Source organism: Stegodyphus dumicola, chromosome 4, assembly GCF_044657685.1.
Source record: "Stegodyphus dumicola isolate Sdum_Otavi_A_Nest chromosome 4, ASM4465768v1".
Classification (NCBI taxonomy): Eukaryota; Metazoa; Arthropoda; class Arachnida; order Araneae; family Eresidae; genus Stegodyphus; species Stegodyphus dumicola.
The window spans coordinates 158972671-159000004 of record NC_140771.1 but is presented as its reverse complement, the minus strand read 5'-3'; the positions used below and the strand labels follow the sequence as shown (position 1 = coordinate 159000004).

The following is a 27334-nucleotide window of genomic DNA, read 5'->3' as shown; positions in this document are numbered from 1 at the left end:
GTAGTATTTAAATGTAAAAGAAACAGCACTTGCTTTGAAGGAGAGAAAGTTAACAAAACATTTTATTGCTACTGTATGTTTAGAAATGTGTAAAATTAATGGCATGTTAATGTGCTCTTATATACATGTAAACTGTTCCTTCAAAATTTAAAAAGTACTGTGATATGTTAAAAGTGAAAATGTTGTATAAATGCCCAAGGTTTAAAACTTAATGGTATGACTGAATATGTGCTAAATTTGGAATGAATGAATATAGTTAGGCTCTCTGACGCTACACTTAAGACTTAGCCACTTATTTAAGAATAGTACCTCAGGGTTTAGATTTGAATGTAAGGTGTGTTCTGAGGTCTTCTTATGCTGAATTTTAACACATTAGTGTTTTGATTGCAGGTGGTAGTGTTGAACACTTGTACATAGATACGTCCGTGTTTGGTATTTCTCTCTTTACAACACATGTCAGAGAGCACGAGGAGATAATTAAATATACTTAAGAATGAAATGTGAATAGTTTAATATTAATATATATATACATATACATGTTCATGCTATTTGCCATTTAATTGCTTAACAAAATTAGTAAACCAGTTTTCCGTCCAGATCTCTGGAAGGAACCAGATAAGAGACAAGAAAATTTCTGTTTTTAAATTCAGTACAGATGAAGAATATTTGTCCCTCGAGAATATGTTGTAAATTGCTTTTTATATAATTTCTAGGTTAGATAGTTTGAGGAGTTTTTGTAAAAGATTGGCCTTGTGTTAAGACTTATAATTTAGAAGTTTTCAAAAAGTTCGCTTAGACCTTATTTTTCAAATTTCTTAATTCTGGAGGGAAGTATGTAAGGATCTTAAGTTTTACTAACATTTATTTTATTTTAAAACTTTATTGTCCTCTTTTATTTTCCACTTCTGGCCAGAATAAATTTATGCAATATGTTTATGCAAATTGTACTAGCTAACGCTTCTTAAGTATTTAAGTTGTGGCTTTTCGCTAAGAACAGAGTTAGATGGAGAGAAAGTGAGCCTCTATTCCATGCGAGATTTCAATTAGTTACTGTCAGCCTTTAAGGCCAGAGATTTAGTCCTCCCGATATTTAAAACGTATTGTAGTTTTCCGCAGTTTGCGCTCTACATACGTAATAAACTAAAAGGCCAACCTTATATAAAATTATGATGGTACAATTTTAGCTTTTAGAAACTATTTATTTACAATCTTAGAATGTATAATCACAGAGAACTGCAATACCAGCATAGTTCTATTTTTATATCTGTATCCAAAGTGTTGCCAATTACAAGTTACTAAATATTAAATGTTACCATTTACAAATTATTAAATATTACATCTTCCATTTTTTTAAAGAGTTCAAAAGTTTTAACAGTCTAATATCAGTCCAAATACCTGGCCGGCTTTCTAATCACTCTCCCACTTCTAGTTCTTAGCTCACCGTTTCTTGTTTCTGAGTTAGGAGAGTTTGGTAGTTGATCTTCTAAACTTTGCCCTTGAGAATATCTGGAATCATATCCTTTTACATCTGTTTCTGTGTATTAACTCCTTTTCTGTTCCTCTGATATTCTCTTCAACAGCTGAACTGTTTTCTCTAATATCTTTTCTATTTCTTCTCAATACTGATCCTGATCTAAGTATATATGATCTAGGCATCTTATGCACTTCTTCTACAACTGCTGGTTTCCAGCGATTATCTTGATATACCCGAACACAATTTCCTTTATTTAGCGATGGTAATATTTTTGTATGACGATCATAATATGACTTCTGTTTAGTTCTTTCTTGGTTGATTTTTTCTTTTACATTTTTCACAACTTGAGGTTTAAGCAATTCTTCAGATGTAGGAAGAATTGTTCTTGTTCTTCTACTCATAAGTCGTTGAGCTGGTGATCCTAGCATCTCATTAGTTGGAGTGATCCTATGAGCTATCAAAGCTAAATAAGGATCAGCATGATCTGCTTGAGCTTTCTTTAACAATTTCTTCGCCGTTTGTACTGAACGCTCTGCTAATCCGTTCGACTGTGGATGGTATGGATTGCTTGTTATATGTTTAAATTGGTATTTCTTTGCAAATTCTGCAAATTCTTTACTTGCAAACTGAGGTCCATTATCAGATATCACTATCAATGGTATACCGTATCTTGCAAAATGAGATTTCATGTAACTGAGCACTGTCTGACTTCGAGTATCCGGTAGTTTGGAGATTTCAAAAAAGTTGGAATGGTAATCTACAATTAATAAATATACATCTTTGTTAATCTCAAATAAATCTGTCGCAACTTTATACCAAGTTAAATTGGGAATTTCATGTGGTATCATAGGCTCTCTTACGTTTTTGTTCTGGTATTCATTACATATAGAACATTTTGAAATTTTATCTTCTATCTGCTTGTTCATAAGTGGCCAAAACAAAACATCTCTAGCTCTTTTCTTACATTTTTCTATACCAAAATGACCCTCATGAATTAAATTTAACATTTCCTTTTGCATAGATAAAGGAATAATTACTCTTCCTCCTTTGAAAAATAAATCATTTTCCATTGTCAACTCATCTCTGTAGTCCCAAAATACTTTGACTTGAGGCTCTACCTGATGTTTCCTTTCTGGCCAGCCTCTCAGAATATATTTCTTTAAGCACTGTAGTGTAGCATCACATTCACTTTCTTTCTTTAATTCATAAATTTTGTCATCAGATGCTGGAATCAGTGTACGAATTTCTGTATCTTCATCATTATCTTCTTCTGTTGTATTCAAATATGCTCTACTTAAAGTGTCTGCTATTAATAAGTCTTTCCCCTTTTTGTATCAAACATCTAGATCATATTTTTGTAAATTTAACAGCATTCTTTGCAATCGCTGTGGTGCTTTAAAAAGATTTTTCTTAGTTATGCTTTCTAATGGTCGATGATCAGTTTCAACTGTAATACATTTGCCATATATATATTGATGAAATTTAGAACATCCAAAAGTAATAGCTAAAAGCTCTTTTTCGATCTGAGCATAATTTTTCTGACTTTTTGTTAGAGCTCTGGAAGCATAAGCAATTGGTTGGTTTTCTTGTAGTAAAACAGCACCTAATCCTTCAGAACTTGCATCTACTGAAAGAGATCATCCTTATTAACATCATAGAATTTTAATACGGATGATTTTGCAATCAATTCTTTAAGTGTTTCCAAAGCTTTTTGATGCTTTTCAGTCCAGTGCCAGAGAACATTTTTCTCAAGTAACTGTCTTAATGGTGCAGTAATAGTAGTTAAGTTAGGAATAAATTTGGCTAAATAATTAATCATTCCCAAAAATCTTTGTAGCAAAGGCACATCTGTAGGTTCTGGTATTTTAACAATTGCTTCCACTTTAGAAAAATCAGGTTTTAGTCCATTTTCACTTAACTCGTGCCCTATATAATTCACACGATTAACTTTTATTTTACATTTAGCCTTATTGAACTTCAAATTATTTTCTCATGCTCTCTGGAGTACTTTTTTAAGTCATAGCTCATGTTCCTTTTCATTAGATCCTCATATTAAGATATCATCTATAATACATTCAACGCCTTCTAGATCTTCTATTATTTGGCTTAATTTTCTTTGGCAAATTTCTGGAGCTGAACATATGCCAAAAGGTAATCTTTTAAATTTGTATCTGCCAAAAGGTGTATTGAATGTACACAAATTACTATCTTCGTCAAGCTGGATTTGCCAAAAAGCACTATTAGCATCTAAAACAGAAAATATTTTTGCGTTAGGCATTCTAGTGACAACTTCGTCAATGGTTAACATTGGATAATGTTCTCGTTTTATAGCTTTATTTAAATCTCTAGGATCTAAACATATTCATATTTTGTTCGATTTGACAACTGTGACCATTGAATTTACCCATTCAGTTGGTTCTCTTACTTTCTCAATAACATTTAAATTTCCCATTCTTTGTAATCCTTTTTTAACTTTATCCCGTATAGCTATAGGTATTTTTCTTGGAGGATGAATGACTGGTGTTACATCTTGTTTTAACTGGATTTTATATTCTCCATTCAAACAACCTAAGCCTTCAAATACATCTTTGTATTCCTCCAGTAAGTCTTCAGTGTAAACAGACATTACTTTCTGAATCAAACCTAGTTGCAAGCATGATTTTAATCTTAATATAGAAGGTACTTCTTTGTCAATAACTTGGAATTCCACAACATAATTATTTTTCCCATATTGGCAGTTAAGTACTACTTTTCCTAAAGTATCCATTTTATTCCCAGAGAATATAACTAATCTTTTAATTTCAGACTTCTGTATCGGAATATTTAGCAATTTCAGTTTGTTTTTAGAAATAACATTGCACATTGCTCCAGTATCTAACTGCAAATTTAGTTTACTTTTATTTACATTAACGTCAACAGTCCATTTCTCTTCCTTGTTATCTGAATTAAGGTTTAATGTGCCAACATAAAATTCTAACTCTTCCTCAGAGTCATGATTTATTAATTTAATTTGTCTATCTTTTTTGGTTTACCTTGGCTGCTTCATTTTTTATTATATAGCTTTTACACTGATTCGCAAAATGATTTGCCTTTTTACATTTATGACAGATTTTTCCATATGCTGGACACATTCAATACTCATGAGATGTTCCACATTTAGAACAAACTTTTGTCTTTTGTTTATCGGTATTTACCTCTTTGTAGGTATTCTTATTATGTTTACTTAGTTTCTTTTTCACTAAGTTTACAGCAGTTTCCTCATCTTTTATGATTTTCATTTGATGTGCACTTATTTCAGCAGATCTGCATATATGAAGAGCTTTTTCTAATGTTAATTCTGTTTCATGTAACAATCTTGCTCTCACTACATCATCTTTAATACCCCAAACAATTTTATCCTTTATTAAACTGTCTGTTAACTGTGCAAACTCGCATGTTCTTGCTTTATTTCGAAAGTCAGTTACGTATTCATCTATGATTTCTGACGCAGTTTGATTTCTAGTAAAGAATAAATGTCTTTCATATGTAATATTTTTCTTAGGAATACAATATTCCGTAAATTTTGTTTTAATTTCACTTAATTTAATTGCCTTACCCTCTTCTATAGGAAATGTATTATATATTTCAAGACCACGAATTCCTATTACATGAAGAAAAGTATTAACTCTTACCTTCTCTTCTTTATTATGTAATCCACTAGCTACTTCATATATTTCAAATGATTGCAGCCATCTCTGCCAATTCGAAGCTAGATTTCCATCAAATTTCATCGGCTCTGGTGGTTTTAAACTTTGTTTTTCCATTTTGAAAGCAAAACACTCCTGACACCATATAAAATTATGAGGGTACACTTTTAGCTTTTAGAAACTATTTATTAACAATCTTAGAATGTATAATCACAGAGAACTGCAATACCAGCATAGTTCTATTTTCAAATCTGTATCCAAAGTGTTGCCAATTACAAGTTACTAAATATTAAATGTTACCATTTACAAATTATTAAATATTACATCTAGTGTTAGACATCTGTATAAAGTATTCAAAGTTAACTCTTATTTAAATTTAGTTAGTTAGTAGATCTTATATTTTTTAAGTTCAGAACCACAAGTAGTTTGTTTTTGTATCCCGAAGTGCAGGAGCAGCAGTAATATCGTGGAGAATAAAGGGTAATTAAACCAGGGCTGTGGAGTTGGAATCGGACAAATTTTGGGGTAAAAGGAGTCGGAGCTGTAGTCGCTAAAAACAGATCGACTCCAACTCCAGTTTTTGTTGGAGAGTTTGAATTTAAAATGAATTGGAAAAAAAAATTAATGACAAGCTGAGTTATTTTTATTTATGAACTATATACATTAATAAATGGCTATTTTCTATTTTATTGACATATTAATAAATAAATATAAGGGAGGAGGATGGATGTGATATTTGCCATTAGTGGTTAAACTGATTCATTTAGTTACAAATCTCACTGGTAAATTTAGGTAAGCAGCAATACGTGCAATAAGGAAATACATATTTGATGATAAAGAGGTTTTTAGAAATAAGAACTTTTTTAGAAGATGTAGATAACCCTAATGTTTGACTAACAGAAAGACTGTGGAATGATCTTGCAGAATTGGAAACTCTTCTTTCTACACCGTATAGAGCAACAAAAAAGCTGCAATCTGAAGAATTGACAAGAGGCGAGAATGAAAGAATGTGATGGTTGTTCTTTCTGAAATGGAGGGCTTATTGCAGGAGGAATCATTTCTTCAATGAAGAAAAGAGAAACTAGTTTGCTAGACAATGAGATCTTGCTGAGTTCAATATCTGTAGATCCAAAACACCGAATTTTCTTGGATGACAAACAAATTAAAAAGGCAAAGAAAGCAATCTATGAACTTTCATTAAGAATGAAATTATTCTCAGAACAATTGGAGAATTTGAATCAGGACAGTCAAACTGCAGACATTGTAACTGAGTCTCTATCATCCTCTTTAAGTGATGAATTAGATTTTGAGAAATAGTTTTAGATAATATTGAAAAGGCTAAGGCAAAGCGAATGAAAATAAAGAACCAAGAACCTTTAGATATAAAAATGAAAAAACGCAAACAAGATTTCTACATGGCCTTTGAAGAAATATTGAAATATGATTGCGTTTGCATCACATCTCTTTTAGAACTTATAAAAATCTATCCTGAGAAGTTAACAGAAGTACTCGTAACAGCTCTTTCTCCTACTCCAGTTTGTATGGAAAGACTCTTCTCAGCTCTTATGAAATCGGATCTATGGCCCTCCAACAAAGAAGATCTTGCCAAAGCTAAACTCTTTCTTAGAAATAACTAATGCCAGTTTTTCCATTTCATGATAAATGCTAATTAATATAAATAATTTGCTATGCCATCAATTTTTTTTTTTTTTTTCTGTAGCATCTATTACTTCTTTTACATTAAAAAAATAAGCTGTAACCCAAGCGTATATGTTTACGTGTATATATATATACATACACTCTGTAAAACATATTCAGACTCACTGTCTCGCCAGGACACACGTTTGCCAAGCAGATAAGGAGGAATAGCAGACCTGATAAATTTACATAATTGAATACATTATACATTCAGAGAGATAACCACAATTCTTAACATCTGAGAATTCCACATGTTTCAGGAGAAATAATTAGTGTCATATGCATTCAGTCTGAGATTCATGGTCTTTGGTTTTGCTTATGTAAAATTTTATAATATTCATCAATACAGAATTTTATTTTAAAATATCTACATTGTACAAATAAACTATAAAAACAGGATTTATTTCTACATTTACGCATTAAATATGTTTTGTAAATGCATAATGACACTCTGGTTGATAAAAATCTACAGTATAAATTTTTCAACAGTGTACATGTCATATTAACTACAGCCTTTTTTTATTTTTTAACAAAAAAGCCAATAATTATTTAAAGAACAACATTAACCTTGAAAATATATCTGAAAGGAAATTATAACATTTCAGAAGTATCTAACCTGGTTTCGGAACATCCTGCAGCAAAGCTGGGAAATCATTGGGAAAAACAAACGTGCTTTCATAACAGGGATTAATCTAAGAATAATAAATACATACATAAGCATAAACTAAAATTTAAAAGAATAATATCAAATATACAAAACTTACAAGTATTTTAATTTAAACTCAGTTCCCCTTGTTAATATGGTTCCCCTTGTTAAATTTTATGCAAATTAGGATTGATATTTGGTTATGGTCATTTCATAGCTCTATGAAATGATATTTAAGATTTACTTCAAATTGCTTAACACAGCTATTTCTAACTTTGTTATGCAGACTTTCAAAAATTTGACTATACTCTAGATTCTACATTTGAATATTTGAATGAGTATTTGAGGAAGGAAACACCAATCAACTTTTGTCAATTACCAAATATTCACTGAATATTTATAAACTTAGTGATTAAATCTGAACATCTTTCTTCCTAATGATGGAGCACATGTTCACATTTATAGTTCTTCTAATAGGCTATGATTCAATCTTATATCAAGCAATTTTTTACATCATTTGCTATTCATACAGGATAACCAAGTAAGAGACTTTTGGTTTCTAGGTAAGATTTGCAGATACATATGCATAAATTACTTGTATCCAATATCTAGGTAAGTACCATTCGCTTCCCCCAAAAAATCACATCAATTAAAAATAAAACCTTCATCATAGCATCAAAAAATATTTTTCTATATATAACAAGAAACAAGCCAAACATATCTTTAGGACAATAAAAGCATAAAAAACAAAGAACAAAAAAAATAAAATATTGTAATTCTTAAAAGGCCCATCTATACGAAGCAATTTTCTCGGCCGACTTTCTCGTAGAGAGACAATTTTAAGGATTTGCTCATGCGCCAAAAATCGATCATGTTTTCTGCCGTGATTTTCAGAACTGGTATTCACTGCTCACTAGCGTACGATAAAATCGGAGTCTCTAGCCAATAAGATTGCTTTGAGTGATCATGTGCTTTTCTCCTCATTTGGAATAATAAACATGGCTGCACTTTTCAACTAATAGATTTCTATAGAGAGAATGTTGTGTTGTGGGATATGAGTAATGTAAATTTTAAAAATAAAAAATTAAGGAATTCTCTTATTTTGGTAAGATTTGTCTTTCCCATTACTTTATATATTCAAGTATTTTCTATTCAGGGTGGAAATTATTTTAACTTCCCCAAGAAAGGTTCCAAAAACTATTGATGATGCCATATCATGGGTACTAGATGAAAATATTCAGAAACTTCTTGAAATTGTGGTCACACTTATTGAAAAATTCAGAAAGCAAAATCTTCAGTCGAGAATAAAGCCGAAAATGGGAGTTAATCAGGTGACGAAGTACATAGCTTTTCCGAAACCTCCTACACGAGCGATCATAGCCCAGTGTTAAAGAGCAGAGCAGGTTTTCTTTGTACATTGGGATCGTGGGTTCGATCCACCACCTTCGTTTTGGACTTTCTGTGCCTGCAAGGACCTTTTTAATTTTGTTTCTCTATCACTAAATTCAAACTGCATGACTTAAAAGTCACTTTTTAGTTTTTCGCCTACGGGTGTGGTATTTATTGAATTTTAATGCCTTTCTTTTTATTTTCTGAATGGCCGTTGGCACGTGTTTTAGATCTACTGATGAAAACTTTAGTAGTTGCGTAGCAGCTCAAAAGAAAGTTACAAGTCATAAACTCAGTTTGAGTTTTACGAAAACAAATTACAGCCTAATTTAATACAATATTGCTAAATTTTATTAGCTCATTAACTGATAGAGTCACATGATCATAGTTTTTAGACTGTATTAGTTATTTAACTATGCTGATATTAGTTTTTTAATGTTCAATAAATATACTACTTAAGACTTTGCACCTTTATGATATTTCTTATTTGAATTTTTTGCACTGAAATTACACTGTTGCTTTGTAATATAGTAATCTTTATTCTTTATTACTACTCGTACTAGTTTGATATTCATGACAGTATTGTCTATTTATTCATTAATAAAGGTTTTGATTTAAAGCACAGTAGTTACTTATTTTTTCTGAAACATGGTTATGTTATTATTTCAAGATTTAAGTGCACAAATACGAGTGCCAGAAAATGAAATTTAAAAATAAATAAATAAAATAAAAAAATAAGTAATCTGTGTACTCAGTACACAAAGGAAAAGCGTATTTTTTTAAAAAATTTTGCTGCAAACTAAATTTAGCAAAAAATCAAAATCATGCAGTAGCATCCATAAATATTTTCCGAATTGTACCGCGACTTCAATACGCAACTCCCAGAGCAGGATATTAAGAAGGCACCATGGTAAATTATTACGAAGGCACCATGAATTTCTCGTTGTTTGACCCAATTTCTGGTCCAAACGCATTCCCCCCCCTCTTCTGTAGCAGTAAGCTAAGTTCAAAATTGTAGCTGTATCTAGTAACAATTTAAAGTAAATTAGTCATCCATTATTTTGACTATTTGACAACACCGTAAGCTTTTTTTTGCAAATCGTAGACAGTGTGACGCTGTAGAGGGTGGGAACACTTCCTTTCACAATGATTGGCTGAGTGAATTCCTGCACTAAAGAGAAAATTGTTCCATGTGGACAGACAAGCTATATCAGATATTGTCGGCCAGCTAAGTCGGCCGAGAAAATCACTACGTTTAGACGGGTCTTTAAACGTAAGTTGGTGAGAAATTGCCAAATGTCACAAACTTGGATGCAAATATTTATGGTAACAGTCAAAAATCTCACAGAGAAAATAATGTAAGGGAAAGCATACTGAATATCATACAGAACATCATTTAAAAAAAGATAGAGGGAGAAAACATTACAGTTCTAAAATATCATGTTAGAAAATAAAGCAGTATAAAACTTTGCAATTTTTAAAACATCCCCCCCCCCAATGGTGGGCGCTTACATATAACAGCATTGGCCACTTCTAAGGCCAGAAGTGGTGGCCATTTTATTGTGGAGACACGTAATAAGTGGCCACCATTACTTCCTATGCAGAGACAGACAATTTTACATCCATGCCTTCTCTGGGATTCAAACTGGGCCCTTTGGTCTTGCTATTTCAATAAATTAGTTAATACAAATATATGAAATACAGAGATAAAACTATTACTTAGTATTTCTTCTTGAGCTCGCAGATCATTATATCAAAATTCATAATTTTTTTTTAATTAGAAAACATATTTAAGCAGTGTTATTTGTAGATGTATTATTTTTTACAAGGACATTTTGCAAGACCATGTTTTAAAACTGAGAAGTTTTGCGCAACCTTGTTTTCAACCACAGTGTTTTGTACAACTGCATTTTCTCCTCGCATTGTTTTCTCTGTGTTTTTGCTGTATCTGTAACCATCATTTATTGCCTAGGTAAAGTAATTTCAATCAACTTTCCTTAAGCAACCTTCAAAATCCCAGGGTCTACTTATACAGAATTTTAACTGCTATCATATAACAAAAGAATAAACACATGAAAATAAGTAATGAATGCCAATCAATTAAAAACTACAAAAAATACATCATAAATTAATACAAAATTATGAAAACTAATGTGTAAAGTAATAAATAAATAATAATAAAAATTAAACAAAAACCTATATAAAACTGAATATAAACAGATAAATATAAATTTTTACATAATAAATAACAATGGAAAACATACCACTAACAAAAGCACACAGTACCATAAAACTACACTGTTACTGCAGTTACAAAATTAAAAGCATACAAAAGGAAACTAATAGTTATAATCAATGAATTAAAAATTTTATAAATTTTCTTTGTTTAAAACTGCAACTAGAAAATTAGTTATGTGATAGTTTTAAAAAGAACAAATCTCGGATTTACAATCAGGAGTGAAATTCAGAAGCTCAAAAGGATGTACGCCTTCTGTAAATGGACAGCCAGTCAACAAAATATGCACAAAAATGTGGTAGCCTATTTATATATCTCATCACAAACAGTATTTACTATTTAATGCCAAACTTGTGCATGGTGTCAAGGTGTGTGAAATTCTCTGTTTTTTCTTAAGCAAAAACAGATCACTGTGTACATGTGAAGAACCAGTAGTTCCATTCTACCCATGTATACCGTGATCTATTTTTGCTTTAAAAAAAAAAAAAAAAAAAAAAAAAAAAAAAAAAAAAAAAAAGAACTGCAAAAATCAGGCATTATATATATTATATTCAATATATGCAATAATACTACTACAATATTACTATCATTATATATAAAACAGTTATTCTTTTCATAAAGCTTTATTCATCATTATGGTTACTATCATATTATATAAATCAGTCATTCTTTTCAAGCTTTATTCATCATTAGATTCACGCCATGGCAACACAGTCTGGCACTAAATGGTGCCCTGTTAACAGAAAAGTATCCTAAAATGCCACTTATCTTTATGAAGTCCTGTAAATATGTATATGATTGTATTTAATTTAAGTATGTAAATGGGCTGGGGCTAAGCATTTTGCCAGCTGGCACAATATCTGCGGGTCTTAAATTTGGCTGTCTATTTTCTAAAAATTTATCACCATTAAATTCTGCTGTCCAAAGTTTCCTATAAACTCTAAAAATTTTGCCATCCCTAAATTCTGCTGCTTGGTATTTCTATAAATTCTAAAAATTTTTCTGCCTCTGAATTCTGCCATTTGGTGAGGTCACATCAGCTCTAATGCTTATCCTGGGTGGAATTATGAGTTATTATTATAGCAAACAACATGAGGGCTGTGTGCCTAGTAAAATCCAAATTTTGAATACAGTGATATATAGATAATAATGAACACAAAATGTATACAGTCACCTCTCCATTAGCTCTTGTAGCTCCAGGACAAAGTGGATTATTCAAATCATGAGGCAAAATCTCATTTTCAGGTAACTTCTCTATTTGCCCTTTCCATGGTCTTTTAGCTCTATGAGGTGAAACTAACACCCATCTGTTACTTAATGGATTGTATCTCACATGTTGATGTTCTAGAGAAATATTAAAATATGTATTTACACTATTTTGTGTTCTCTTATATAAAATTTCATTTAAAATAGTAAGTATTATTGAAACATTCCTATAAATATAAACTGAACACGGAAAACAAAAAATAATTTAAAATGATTCTATAACAATTATTCAACCTATTAGCATTTTCATCTTAAATTTTATTTGCATTTTCTCACCAATAAATCATGAAAGAGAATAACATATATCACCTATTTAATTTTTATATACATGCCAATATACAATATTAGATCAAGTTTTCTAATAAAGAATATTAATAACTAATGATTAAGATAATGAAATGCTTATGAATATTCTTTCACAGCATTCTGCAAATTGTAAGGAATAATGCAGCCTTGCTACCTATGGAAATAATCTAAAATTAAGCTTGGTCACATTACTCTGCAAAATCTTAAATTCATTTTTGAGAAATGAATTTTCTGTTAGCCAATGTTTACCACATTCATTTTCCATGTAGCAAGTACATATCAGTTAATGAATAAAACTTTCTAATCTTATTATTCAAAATGCAACACTTAAAAGTTTAACCATATTACACTCATATCATCATTATGTTAAAGTTATACAGTCAAATACCGAAAATCCGCCGACCTGAAATCCGCTTTGCCTCTCAAAATATAAACATTCAGTTTATAGGTTCTGAAAACCGCAACATTGAGTACGAAATATTGAAGAACAAATACTCACCAAATAATGACATCATAATTACCGAATAATAATGAGTCATAATGGAAATACCAAATTATTGACATAACGATAAAAGTTTTTTTCCCCCTCTAATCTGCATCGATATAAGAAAGCAGACAATTCACTCAACTTTTCTTTCAAGTTCACGATTCACGCTGTTGTATTTTTTTTAGCTTTGTTATTTCTCAAGATTATTTAGTGCTGCCCTTTTTATCCACATATTTTGTGGATAAATTAAGAATATTTTAAATTTCAGCCCTTTTTAATACAATTACAGAAAAGAAACGCACTCATTTTACTGCTTGCAATGTTGAAAAACGTAAACACGTTACACTGACAGTAATGCAAAAAGCGGAAATTCTGCAAAAGATGGAGACAGGTGCATTTTATGGCAGAATCGTATGGAATTGCGATATGATTGTGTATGATATACGGAAAAATAAAAGAAAAGCTGTTGAAATATTACAGCAACAGTGATTCTAACACCGAAATCCGAAACCGGAAATCTTTGCATGAGGCGAAATCTGCAAACCTCGATACTGTGTATATATAATACAATGAATAGTATAATCAATTTATATGTGTAATTATAATTTAATGCATATAATAAGTTATTGAAATAATGTATATAATAATTTTATTAAATGTATCTAATACGCCTTATTTATTTTTCACTTTTAGTCTGAATATTACGATTTATCTTTTCTGTCCCAAAATCCGCAAAATCCTAAAATCTGCACAACCTCTGGTCCCAAGCTTTGTGGATTTCTAGACTTCTACTGTATAATCATAACTTTACATTTAGATAAATGATTTACAATTTAAGTTAATTAATAATCTAATGCACTCATACTAATTACGTTTAAACAGAAATAAAATTAATAAAGGATTTCACAAAAAAAATCTTATTACTACACATTAGAGTAAATCATAATAATGAATAATAAACTTAACTCTTTGAAATCCAGACCCTTTGATAAAATGTATTCTCAAAATACCCGAACCGCCGAAATACTTTTTCACAATACTGTTTCACAGCAATTTTCTCCCCTCCCCGTCCATTAACACAGAAAATAGGTGTGAAGATTTCGAATGACATCCTTTGTAATTTCTAACAAAGATTCCATTAGCCTTTAACCCCGTTCTTTATAAAACTATTCTGAAAGTCAGACCAGCAAGTTTTTCTCGCTTTGTTATGATCACGACTTGCATTTTGTTTATTTCTGTTATTTTTATAGGAAGGAATAAATTGATTAAAAATAAATATAATCCTTAAATTTTTAAACTGCACTTTTATTGCTGTTTAAAGCTTAAAAGCACACTGTACCACAAAAGAATCAGCAGCGAAATGTCACGAGCAAGCAAAAATAAGAAACTTCTTAGGACAAGCTGTCTGCAGTAAACTGATACAATGCATTTAAAGAAAATGCACCTGCTAGTGCATACCTTAGGAGGAAGGAAGAAAACAAGATTACAATCTCGGCCGTTTTCAGGCGGTTCGGGTTATTTCAATGTAGGGCCGTGTCAGGCGGATTGGTTGTGAAAGAGTTAAATCAAAAGATATTTAATTTGATTTTGAATTCAACGATCATACATTAAGTACAAAAACTTATTTCAATTTGAAATTTTCATATGTTCCTTAAAACTCCTTTTAGCTGTTTGACTGCAATTAATCTATCCTTAATTAGCTATCAAAATATGAAATTTTCTAACTGAAAATGCTAAACTTGATTTACTTCAGTATAAGAGATCGCCTAAAATGAAATTAAACCTTCTGATAAATCTAACAGTCTATTTTGCATCATCATCTGACTTCATTCAATCTTTTCAGAACTTTTCAGAGAATCAAAGATGAAGAAAATTTCCCTAGAAAAGATGTTTACTATAGGATCAGTGCCTTACATTTAACCCTCTGCCTGGCAAGGTCATAAGGAAGTATACATATGTGCTTCCTGAAATATATCTAAGAAATTATGGGAAAACATTAAAAGCACCAAGTCCAGGTGGCATTAAAATTAAAAGGGAAAAAAAACCTCTTCGTCATGACAATTTAAAAAATTGAGGGCTTATTTAACTGAAACTCCATCTCAGCAGAGAGCTAAGAGCATTCATTTCTGTATCATGATTTTAGCAGCACGAAGGTGTGTTACACTATACAGCAGCATATGGTCTTTTTATAAAGGGTACAAAAGATTTTGCCATATGTTGCAAATGAATTTTTTTTAAAAAAAAAGAGAGAAAATTGCATATTGATATACTTTGAGAAATTTGATTGCAATTGAATTGCATCAACATGCAATCCAAGCATTTCACAGATAATTCTAAATGCACAAGAATGTTCTATTAAAGAAATAAGAACTTTTACATCAGTTCACTCAAGGCATATTATATGTTATGCATGCAACTGAGTACTATCAACCTGAAACATTTTTAACATTCCTTTTATATTTACAAAAAGTTACCGAGTTGCTGGAAATGTTCTTACCAAATTAAAAATTTCATGAAAATTTTCTTCACTGTACCATACTTGAACGTTTTGCTGTAATATTATAAAAACTGAGTATGAGGCATTCAGATTAAATGCATCCTTTAAGCTTTGATGCACCTTTAAGAGAGTCCTTTGTTCACAATTGTCTACACAGTATTGTAAAATTCAGAGTCAGGATTGATTAGCTGACTTGGCTGTTTAATACTATTTTTGGTAAGAGCATTGTGATAGAACACACAGCAAACTGCTTTTTTGCACACTTCTATAATGCCAATTTTGAGAACAGTTTTAAGCAGAGAATCAAAATAAATCGCATATAGCCAGGACGCTTATTCTATGATCACTGGATCTGTCTACAACTTAAGCGAACAATATTGACTCAAAAAAACCGGTATAGACAGCCATCACAACTTATCGGAGAAAGCCATTCTGTGGTCCTCAGTTGGTGGGCGGGTGGGTCCATTTAACTTTACTGGAAGGGGACAAGGCTTCAAGGAGCTTTAGACCAATCGCAGTACAGACCGAGTGACGAAATTTATAGCGCGCGCTGGCTGAAGTTCTAGGAATATTCTCCTATTATTTCACTAACTCACACGCTGCATTTGTAGTTCGAAAAAAATTGCACAAAACAGTATTATGACCAATACATGCTGAATATGCTGCTGTGTTATGTGAAAGAAAATCTCGTTTTTTAATGGGAAAGTTAACGCAGGAATTTAGAGCTAAAAAATAAAGAGTGATATGGGATACCACGAAAGCAATGGTAAATAGATAAGAGTAAATGAATTAAGCTTACTTCAAATCCTTTTAGAAATAAACCATTTTAATTATTTAAATTTATAATATGATTAATTTGCATTACAATCTAATAGCAAACTAAGTTTTTTTTTTTTTTTTTTTTTTTCCATGTTTACATTAAAACTGTTTTCCCGCAATTTATTTTACAGTTACTATTTGAAAAATATTTCTTTAAATAAGAAATTAGAAAGAAAATATTTCTTCCCTTTTTTATTTTCTTTTTCTATGAAAATTATTTCTTTCAGGAAAAGAAATAAAATTCATTCGCTATTACAGTATGGCCGATTGCTGCTGCATTCAGTTATCAGACACGCATCAAAATGCTTTATTTTAAATAATTTATTCTATAATTAACATGAAAGAAAATATTTTTTCAATATAAAATATATAACCAAAATTAAATTAATCTATCTTGTATGTGTGATTAATTCGTTTTGTAATTTTTGTCACACAATTACTAATATCTTTTTTTCAATATTACATTGCTGTTATTTTAATTTTGTATATATATAAGAACTGCTCAGTTTAATTATTCTTCCTTCTCAAAAGATTTTGTTCTGTGAAAATAATTAAAAGATAGTAATATTTTCACAATGGAAGTACTAAAGTAAAAATAATCAGTGTAGGTCTCCTGCAGTTCAAGTTCCTTTTCAAACCAGCGTTTCGACACATTTTAAATAGAAAACTAATAATAATCAATATCTCTTTTACTATCAAAATGAGAATGCTATGAACAGTATTTTTATTATTTATTTATTTATTATTATTTTTTTTTTTTAAGTTTGCAAAGAAACAATGATTTTTTAATACTATAATAGGTTACAAAAGTACTATTCCATGAACAAACCCTCAGTCTTATAGCATTGTTACTTTATAGCATAATACAATAATAATACAGTATAATTCTGCTAACAAGCCCACCAGCCGCCGAGCGGTAGAGTCGCTGAACGCAGGTAATTTGGTCCGAGGTTCAAATCCCGCGAACGAGCTGGCCGGCGTTTTCGTGGCTTTCCCCACGTGTAACGTGTTTCCCTTAGAAAGTCCTCACTTAAAAACCAGTTTTAAAACGTATTAAAATTACACACACACACACAAAAAAAAAAAAAAAAAAAAAAAATTATGAAAGCCTTCAGATTTTATATTACTCCCAAAGGGCCATTTTTTTAACGTTTTGCGTGTTACCTTTATTTATTAAATATCATGATGTTTTTCGCACTTAAACCATAAAATTCAATTCAACAGCAATATCATATAATTAAAAAAAAGCATATCTTTAGAATTTCCGATACATAGTCTCGCGTGCTAGAGATGAAAATGTTTTTTGCCATTGCTCGCTTTGAAATCGTTGGGTTTCTTAATCAAAAACTCATAAATGCTTTACAAAATATGATATATGAAATGAATAGTAATACAAATTCCCAGTTAAAATTTGGCCCTCCAGATGCCTCTATTAGGATGGAGGATTACGTTATTCAGAATTTCATGGCTCTAGGTACCGTTGTTTTATCACAGTGCGAGAAACATTCATGCATTCTGCAGATTCCTCATTATTTAATTTCTTTAAATATAATAGAGTGCGATAATACTTGGTGGCAACGATTTAAAAAGTGAAATGCCACAAAATGGCAAAACGAAATTAATAGCCCCTCTGGGCTACAACTTATTTTTAAAAGTATCACACTAATAGTAGTACAATTACTGAAAAAAATATTATAAATCTATTTTATAGTTTTATAATTATTATTTTTTTTCTTTTTAAATTTTATTTTACAGTAGTGTGAATTTCGCGTAATAATGAACGACATTTTTGTGTTCACAGTATTATTCGTAAGGTATTCAACTGTTAGATTTTAAAGTAAACGTAATTCTTGCTGTACATAAATCGAGTAGAAGCTTATCGGATGTCTATATTTGTATTAAATGAAGAAAGTTTATTTGCTTGATAAACTTATTATCTTTTACATTTTTAAAGCGTACAATTACAATTTATATCTATAATTTCAGGAATAGTATAACCTTTCTTTTAGTAGAAATTGCGTTCTTGTTTTCTGAATGTGGCTCCAAGTACTCTCTCAGTTCACCCCAAATTAAAATAACTATAAATTTTGGGAATCTGAAATACGCAATGAAAACATCTTTTGGCAGAGCAAAAGCATCAACATATTTTCTATAAATTCGCCACCGATTCAGAGATCTACGACCGTATTCTTCGTTTAAATATGAAAAAATCAGCGGCGAAAACGCATACAAAGTCATTGTCTACTTAGTACGTCAACTGGACAACCCTGATTGACGACGCGGCAACATTTTTTCACGCGCTTTCGACAACTTCCGTACTCAGAGAATATAGGATGTCGGGCAGACCTGTTTTTTACTAGCAGCGACATCTGGCGGCCCACAACTTGCTGTCGACTCTCGTAGCGTAGAATAACCGTCCAGGATCGAAGCAGGTCGTTTCGACACTGACGGTTCGACGCCAACAGTTTGATGCCGTACGTTTCGACACAGGGGCAGTTCAACGCCATATTTTTTTTCCCGTATTTTTATTTATTTTTAGAATAAATATGAAGTAATATAAATAAGTAATATGACTGATTTTATTTATTGAATTAGCAATTGTTTGCATGCATATTTGAAATAAATATATGTGTGTATATGTGTGAAAGTGTTCTAGATTTTTGTTTGTGTCCCAGATTAGTGAGAAGCCCCCTCATCAACTTCAAGGCCTCGGAGAGGTTTCTTTTTATTTATTTATTTCACAAAACAGCATCAAAAAGGCAAAATACATAAATGGTAAATAAGATTACAGATAAATAAGATTACATCACAGAAATGTTATTATACTAATCCATTGCAAAATGATGCGCCACACCTTTCAGGTATTCAATTATTTCTCGATTTTCAAAATCTTCAACTATAACTTTAATTCTCATATCAGCTCGCAGATACCTGTTCCGCTTGTGCAGCAGTTAATCTCCATGTACAAATTGTTCATAACTTTGATGAATTGATTTTTGAACACGCCTGAGACCATCTATGAATTCCCATATTGTGGTGTGGGAAACACCAAATGATGATGACACCAAATTTATTTGAATGATGATGCAAATTATTCTAAAAATAAATAAAAATACGAAAAGTATGGCGTCAAACAAAAGCAAAAAAAGTATGGCGTCGAACTGACCCCACGTCGAAATGACCTGTGTCAAATTGACCACACGTCGAAGCGTTGGCGTCGAACTGACCTGTACCGAGCCAGGATCACCTTAACAAAAAAATAATGGCCTTCTTGGCTTTTCCAGTAACCTGGAGTCTTTTACTACAACTCTCAAGAATAACAATAAATTTGCCAAAACATGGCTCCTATACTTTCAGACCACTGCATATAACTGTATGCAAGATTACAGAAATCTTGGAGATACAAATGTGAATATTTGCCAATATCTGATGTGGTGAACAGGTTTCAGTAACATGATAATCCAATCAACAACATTCATATATTCTGTCTCTACTGTCTTTTCATTGCAGTAATGGCTAACTTGATTCAATAAATAAAGAAACCTCAAAATAAAGTAAGAATTGGATCATCTAATTACCAACAGCACATTAAGCGTAGCTACTTAAAAGAAAAACAATTCATGGAACCTTTTGACTTTTTAACCTTTCGATGGTCATCAACGAGCTTAGCTCGCATTCCAGTTAAGCACCACAGTGGGAACATATGAACACAGTTTGCATAACAAATTTTCAATTGACAAATATCACGCCTATTTGGAAGGAGAGAATTGCTTGATGTCACAACCGTCGAAGGGGTAAGGGAAACTGATTCATAATTACTAACTGAAAAATACTTAATTCAGTAACTTAAATAAAAAAATATGGAGAAATTTAGAAATAGTTCAAAATTTTTCTTTTACATTACGTTAAATCTTTTTGCCGCCCAGCCTGTATAGTGGTCAGTGATCCTGACTGCCATAGCGATGGGCCCAGGGTGTCTGTGGGACCCTAAAAAATCCCCTGAAACTTTTACGGACTTACTACCGACATTTTGGAGTTTCGAGAAGGGGGAGAGAAATGAAAAATTACAATTATGAAGTATTGAATGACCTAATTATAAAAGTTCAATGAATTACATTTTTTGCAAAATTAATAACCATAAATTTTCAAACATATAAACTACTACAATTTATGTAAATATTTTAAATTACCTGAATTAATTCTTTAAAAAAAAATTATCTAATTTCTGCTGCTTTTTTTTATTTTCTGATGTTTGTGAGCTTGTCTTTCTTTTGTGGTGAACTTCATAATTGCAGGAAGGTTGACTTTTATTTTCCTCATTTTACAGTTGAAGAAATTTCTTTGAGAACTGCACATGCAGAGGTAGAAGCAGTTTGCTTTTTTGCTAATGTAGAAGGCTTTTCAGAGACTTTTATAGGTGAGTCATCTGAAATACATGTTTTTAAGTCCTCTTGATATGTTTTCCAACTTCTGTTCATATTCAGTAAAAGATCTTTGTGAATTGGATCAGTCATTGGATTTTTTGAGCCATATTTTTCACATGAGGTTACTTTAGAAGCCATTAAATCATATTTAATAGTCTGCACAGCATCTAGGGAATCAATCTTAAGAGAGGTTCTATAGTCAGTGACAAGTGTATCCATTAAGTTGAATGCACTTTCCACTAATGGGCCATGGAAGCAACTAAGGCAGGCTTTGACCAATTTAGCCAATGTAGGATACTTATAATCATTTGGGAAATCATCTTTTAAATTAAAAACTTTAGACCAATATTTATCAATTGTACACTTGACTTGATTTCCACTTTCATCAGATGTGTAGAGCATTTCTTTGGTGATATCACTATCACTCTGGTATAACTTTATTTCAGCTTCTACTTTTGACTTTTCATTATCAGTAAAAATATGGGACATAAAAGATGATAATTTTTCAAAAGCTAATATTGTACTGGTTTTACCTCTTAGCTCTGGATCTAATGCTGTAAAACTAATTAGATATAAATTTTTAAGGGGTAATTTCTATTTCATATGCTGTGCTGTATTAGTATAAGCTTTCATCAGATAAATTTGGAATTCTTTTGCTATTGGATGATTTTTTGATAATTTCTTCAGGAGAGTGGAAGCTTCTGCACCAGTAAATATTACTTTGCTAGGTAGATGGAATTCTGGATTTGTGACATCAACCTTTAATAAATCATTATAAGATGTGCACTCTATATTTTCTGGCTTCATAAAAAAAGAGAACAATTTTGCCATCAATTTATAAATACTGGAATGTATTAAATGAAGCATTGGTTTTTTTGTTTCAAATAATTTAATATATGTGTTGAACTCTGGTAATACTGCTGAATATAATGCCATATGCAATAAAGTTTTGTTTTGCATAACAAATAACCCATTTAGTATTCTTTTTTTTTCGAGCTAAAGCATCCTTTGTGAGTTGTTGGGAATGCAAGCAAAAATACACCCCTTCAACAACTTTTTTCTGAGCTTCAGAAATATTTCTTTTATTGCATACAGTTTCAACATAAGAAAAACAATCCCCTTTATCAGTTTTATCCAAGTAGTGAAAATAAAATGCAATATGAGCATCCCACAGATCTTTGATTCTTTTTAAAACACATAAAATGTGCACCCACCTATGTTCTGGTCTCTTCAAGAGCTTAACTTTTTTAATGGCAAGGGATTCACAGATTTTGAAAAAAATTTCTCTTTTACTGCGGCTTTTCATATCAAAATAGATGTCATCAAACAAATCTTCTAAGTATCTATCAAAACATGAAGCAAATTTTTTTGCACAGTTATTAGCTGTGTGACATGTGTTAGCATCAATATCTAATAAGTAGGGTGCTTTGTTTGATCGGAGTCTGGTTTTAACACCCTTTTTTTTTCCACGCATGGTGTTACATGAGTCCATTAATACACTAATTAAGTTTGCCCATAAAATATTATTATCTTCAATAGTATTAAAAACTGCTTTAAAAACAGCTTCTGAATTGCAAGATTCCATCTTTAGAGATGCAAAATGATGAACTACAACTTCATTTTGATTGTTGTCATAAAACTGCACCAATATTGCCAGTATACTTTCTTGAGCATTGCTAGTACTTTCATCCAAATTTAGAGAAAATGGAGTCTCCTTTAAAGTTTTAATGATATTTTCCTTAATAGTTTTTGCGAGCCCATATTTCATCTTATAACATGCAGTAGTCCAGGACATTTCCAATGAGTTTAGTGCCGTCTGATCGCGGCTCAACTGTTTGCAGAGTTCAATTAAATTGGGAGCTACATTGAAAGAAAGAGAATTCTCGGCGATAAACGAAGTTATTAATCTCTCTTGGCGTGCTTTTCTTGTCACTATATCCAATGGCCGAGCATCAGTCTCCAGTAAGTCATCAGTATTTTTTTAATTAGCATAATTACTTAAAGTCATTGAATGTCTAATGCACTTTGAATATTTTTATGTGCGTCACAGTTTTAGAATGATTTGTGAAAGCCTTGAATCCTTCCCCACCATACGTCAGCAGTGAGTTACAAAAAACAAAATATGCTTGTCCAGCAACATTATTTTCTTGCACCATGTGCCGATGGTATCCCCATTACCATCTCTCCGTTCAATCCAATTCCACCTAAATGCATTCCAGACACCTTCTTCTAATTGTATAATATCACTATTTATATCGAGAAATTTTATAGTGAAATTCTCTTGCGTACATAAATAAAAAAATATTTCAATAAACGAAATGAAAAATTTACACGTGCATCAATAAATGAAACGAAAATTTTACACAGCGGAGAAAAAAAAGTTGAGAAGCGATCAATGACAAATAGCTAATACGGCGAAAAATCCCCCTTCTCTACTTATTGGCGCCACGGCAGGAAAGATAAGACCTTTGAACCCAGAGTCACGTGATCACACATCTGGTCGAATGAAGTCTCTCCCTTTTTTTTTTCTGCCGCGCCTACTTGCCGAAAAGAATCCAGAAGAGAATGTCAGAGAACCGGGGGAATGAGTCATAACTCGCAATAAGGAAAGAACAAAAAAGAAGTTTTTTTCCCCCTTTTCACGCATTATCACTGCCTTTGGAGAAAGAAAGAAAAAGTTTTCACCACACACACTGACCTTGCATTTTCTGCTTTCCAAGCAAACAAAATTACCCAGATTAAAATAAATAATTCATTATTATTCCTACTTCCTTTTGAACGACGATCCCCAGAATTTCCGGGTATCGAAGTTCAAAATCCCCGGAGCACAAACATCCCTGTGGGCCTGTGTTTGAATCATGGAGAAGTCATAGCTGTAACTGTCGGTCCCTTCATAGGAGACAAGAGACATATTAGTTGCTTCAATAATGAAATGGCCACTACTTCCGGCCTTTGAAATGGCACCAGACTAATGGCTATTAAATAAAGCACACGGCTATTTAAAAAAAAAAAAAAAAAAAAAAAAAAAAAAAAAAAAACCCTTATCTTTTGAATACTCATATACTACTTTGAGCAGGTGGATATTCAGAACAAGCAAAATAATTTGCAAAAGAAAATTTCATATTTAAACTAAATAATACAATCTGCGGAACTACTCTGATATGCGCCCTCAAGGTGCCAAATTTCTCGCCAAATAACTCCACGCTGCCATATTGCTATCTAAATTTTTTGTCTACATTTTGAACTTTAAGCCTAAAATGTCTCCAAAAACACGGTTTTCGCGAATGCAAAAACCACGTTTTGAACACACAATTTAAGCTAAAAATCTGAAACAAAAACAAAAAATTTAGATAGCAAAACCGTTAAGTTTCTAACCAAAATTATTTGACAAGAGTCCATGTACACAGCGATATGTTTTAACTTAAAAAAATATCTACGAATGGCACCATCTAGGCAACGAACGAATTTACGAACTACGCACACCTCGCTTTAATAAATTAACATAACAACAATAAATTTCAAAGAATATCATGTACACAGCATTCTGTTTCAACTTTAAAAAACATCTACGAATTGCACAATTTAGATGTAACGAACTAATCAACAAAATAACTAACATAAATTTCAAACAATTCAAAAAAACAACAATAACGACAGAAATTCATACTAAAAAAACAATGAACATAACATTCTACAAAATATGAACAAGAATAAAATAAAATGCACTTACCATTAATACTTTTCGAACAACAGAAATGCCAATTTCAAACCGCCTTTAACATACCGCCAAGTAATCACTATCGTATTTATATGACAGCCAGACACACTATCCAGAAAATTCATACTATGGTTCACAAATAAATAAAATAACAAATAATCACAAATCCCTACTTCTATCATACACAGCCACTAAAAATAATCTCCCAGACCCTCTTTCCACGTCTCCAAATACCCACTGCCCCTCAGTTGGATGGCCACGACGATATTTCCTTTTGCCGAACTTCAATTCAACAACTTCCACCATTTTATCTTTCCCCCCTAGCTTCTCAGACACAGAGCATGACGCGAACCAGCGAACTCCAGCGAAAGATTTTTCAACGTCAACAGGGTTGCCATACAACACGCAATTGCGCCAAAAACCAGTGCAGAACACATATCGCCACATTTGGTGAAATTAGGGCGTATATCAGAGTTGTACCCAATCTGCAAAAGAAAATGTGGTTAGAGTAGAGAGAGAGGTACCCCTCGTATTATCGTGGAGTTGTTGTTTCATTTATGATAGCCTGAGTAGTTGAATGTTATCCTATTATGATGTAATCGGTTGCATGATTGCGGTAAATTCATATGGGCTTGTGGTGTGTGTTGGTTAGGAAGTATATTGCTTGTTTTGTGGTTTAGATGGTAAAATCGCTGAATGTGGTAAGATTAATATGAAGTTCCTGTACGACTTGGAAAGAAAGGGGAAAAGAGCATTACTAGACTGGTGCGTAAATAAATAAAAGTTTATTTAGTAGCCATTATTAGGTGTCCTGTTTGTACGAAGGAAATGCCTATGGTCGAACGTCGCTACAGAGGATATTTTTTACTCTTCTTTTGTGAATTTATGTAGCGACGCCAGTATACAGATTCTAGTTCAGATAATTTTAGGAAGTTTTTGGATGCTGTTAAGGACTTTTGTTTGACTGAAGGCGTGTTAATTCGTAAATAAGGTAAGTGGCTATGTCCTTTGCATAGTGCAAAGATGAATTTCCTTTTTTATGTAATTTCATTGTTTAAAATGTAGTTTATTGAGATTATATATTTTTTTGTTGGCTCCTCCTTTGACTTTTTAAGTGAATATAGTTCGATGTGTACATGGACAAAGTCAAGGAATGTGCAAAGCCTAGTTTGTGCAATCCTACGATTTTTTTTTTTTTTTTTTTTTTTTTTTCTAAAATGAAAACAGGTCAATGTGTACATGGATAAAGTCAAGGGAGTGCACAATGCCATTTTTGTGCAATTCTGGATTTTTTTCAAGTGAAAATAATCGATGTGCACATGGATAACAAGTTTGTGCAATTCTTTGTCTTGTTATTTTGGCTTTGTGTAGTGGTGATTTTTGCATCATTATTGGACAAAAATGCAAGACCAGTCAATCACATTATTCATGACAAGCTAAAGTTCTGAAGGGTGAGTACAAGAAGAATGTACAAGACTTGATCATTTAAAACGGGGGGGGGGGGGGAAACATATTGATGCTTACAGAGAGCTCTTCTTTTAATATGAGGCTAATCATTAAATATTTCTATAGCATACTACTATAGGAGACAAGAATATGGATACTTCTGGAGAGAAAGAAATTGAATTACCAAGATGCTTGGTCTATTATAAACATGGATGTAAGAAAGGAAGGAGTGGTCAAACCGGTACTAGAAGTGAAGTACTGCTTCAAAGCTTCGGTCACCAGATGGGGTGTTTTTTTGTTTACATTCAGAAGCTCGCTTGACAGCGCGCTCTGATAGTATTTTGACACACGATAGTTCTATACAAATCGAGAAACGGGACACTTCCGCATAAAAGAAACATTCCTAGTATGATGGACAATAGCAATTTGTATAGTTTAGAGACACGCAAAAATCACATCTTGGTTATTTTTCGATAATTAACAACAGCGATTTTGATTATCAATTTGTTTTATAAAATTCTAAGCTGTTGAACTACAAAAATATAGATTTTAGCAAAAAAGTTATGCTTAAAGAATGAAAAATACCTCACTGAACCTTTAAAATTATGTACATTTTTCGATACCCTTAATACAGTATTCGCTACTTTTATTTTATGTTCCAAACGCCAAAATGTTTTAAATAAAATTAATTTTTTTCACATCCACATATTATTGTAACACATACCTTTTAAAATTAGTGTAAATTACTTTACTCGAAAAATATAGTGAATGCAAAAAAATTAAAGATTTCCACATGCCGGAAATGAAAAATATGAAACATGTATGGGTATTTATGCATGTGCTTCCAAAATGCATGTATCTGATTTTAACAAAATACGTAAATAATTATTTAATTATTTATAAATGTATTTGAAATGAAGGATTTATTCATTCATAAATAACCATGAAGAAATCTAATTATTAAATGCATCTAAATTTATAATGATTATAAATATTATCTAAATATATAATAACCTTAACATTGAATTGTAAACATAAATTGACATCCTGTTCACAAATACATTATAAAACTATTTAAGCAAGAATTATTCGTACTGGAAAGCAATCTGTTAAAAGATATTGTTAAGCATTTTCTATGAGTTCCGTACTTAAGAAAGTAATAAAGAAGAGTTTTGGAATATGTATTGTTAAAATTAAGGGTAAAAAAATCTAACAAGTATAATTAAAAGGATTATTTCCCTT

At 31.6% G+C, this 27334-nt stretch overlaps 1 protein-coding gene across 3 annotated transcripts in view; it reads right to left on the bottom strand.

Annotated features, from left to right (window-relative positions):
• The window catches only part of LOC118203991 (galactose-1-phosphate uridylyltransferase-like), an 85715-nt gene that overhangs the window by 56048 nt on the left and 2333 nt on the right, over positions 1-27334 (bottom strand). For 2 of the 3 annotated variants that reach the window (XM_085815667.1, XM_085815668.1), the window contains exons 2-3: positions 12304-12473; positions 7475-7550 (exon numbers count right to left, since the gene is read on the bottom strand). In XM_085815667.1, the coding sequence (XP_085671793.1) occupies positions 7475-7550; positions 12304-12473 (246 nt within the window). Of the gene's footprint in view, positions 1-7474; positions 7551-12303; positions 12474-27334 lie in introns of those variants that run through there. The other variant, XM_085815669.1, reaches the window with a different exon arrangement.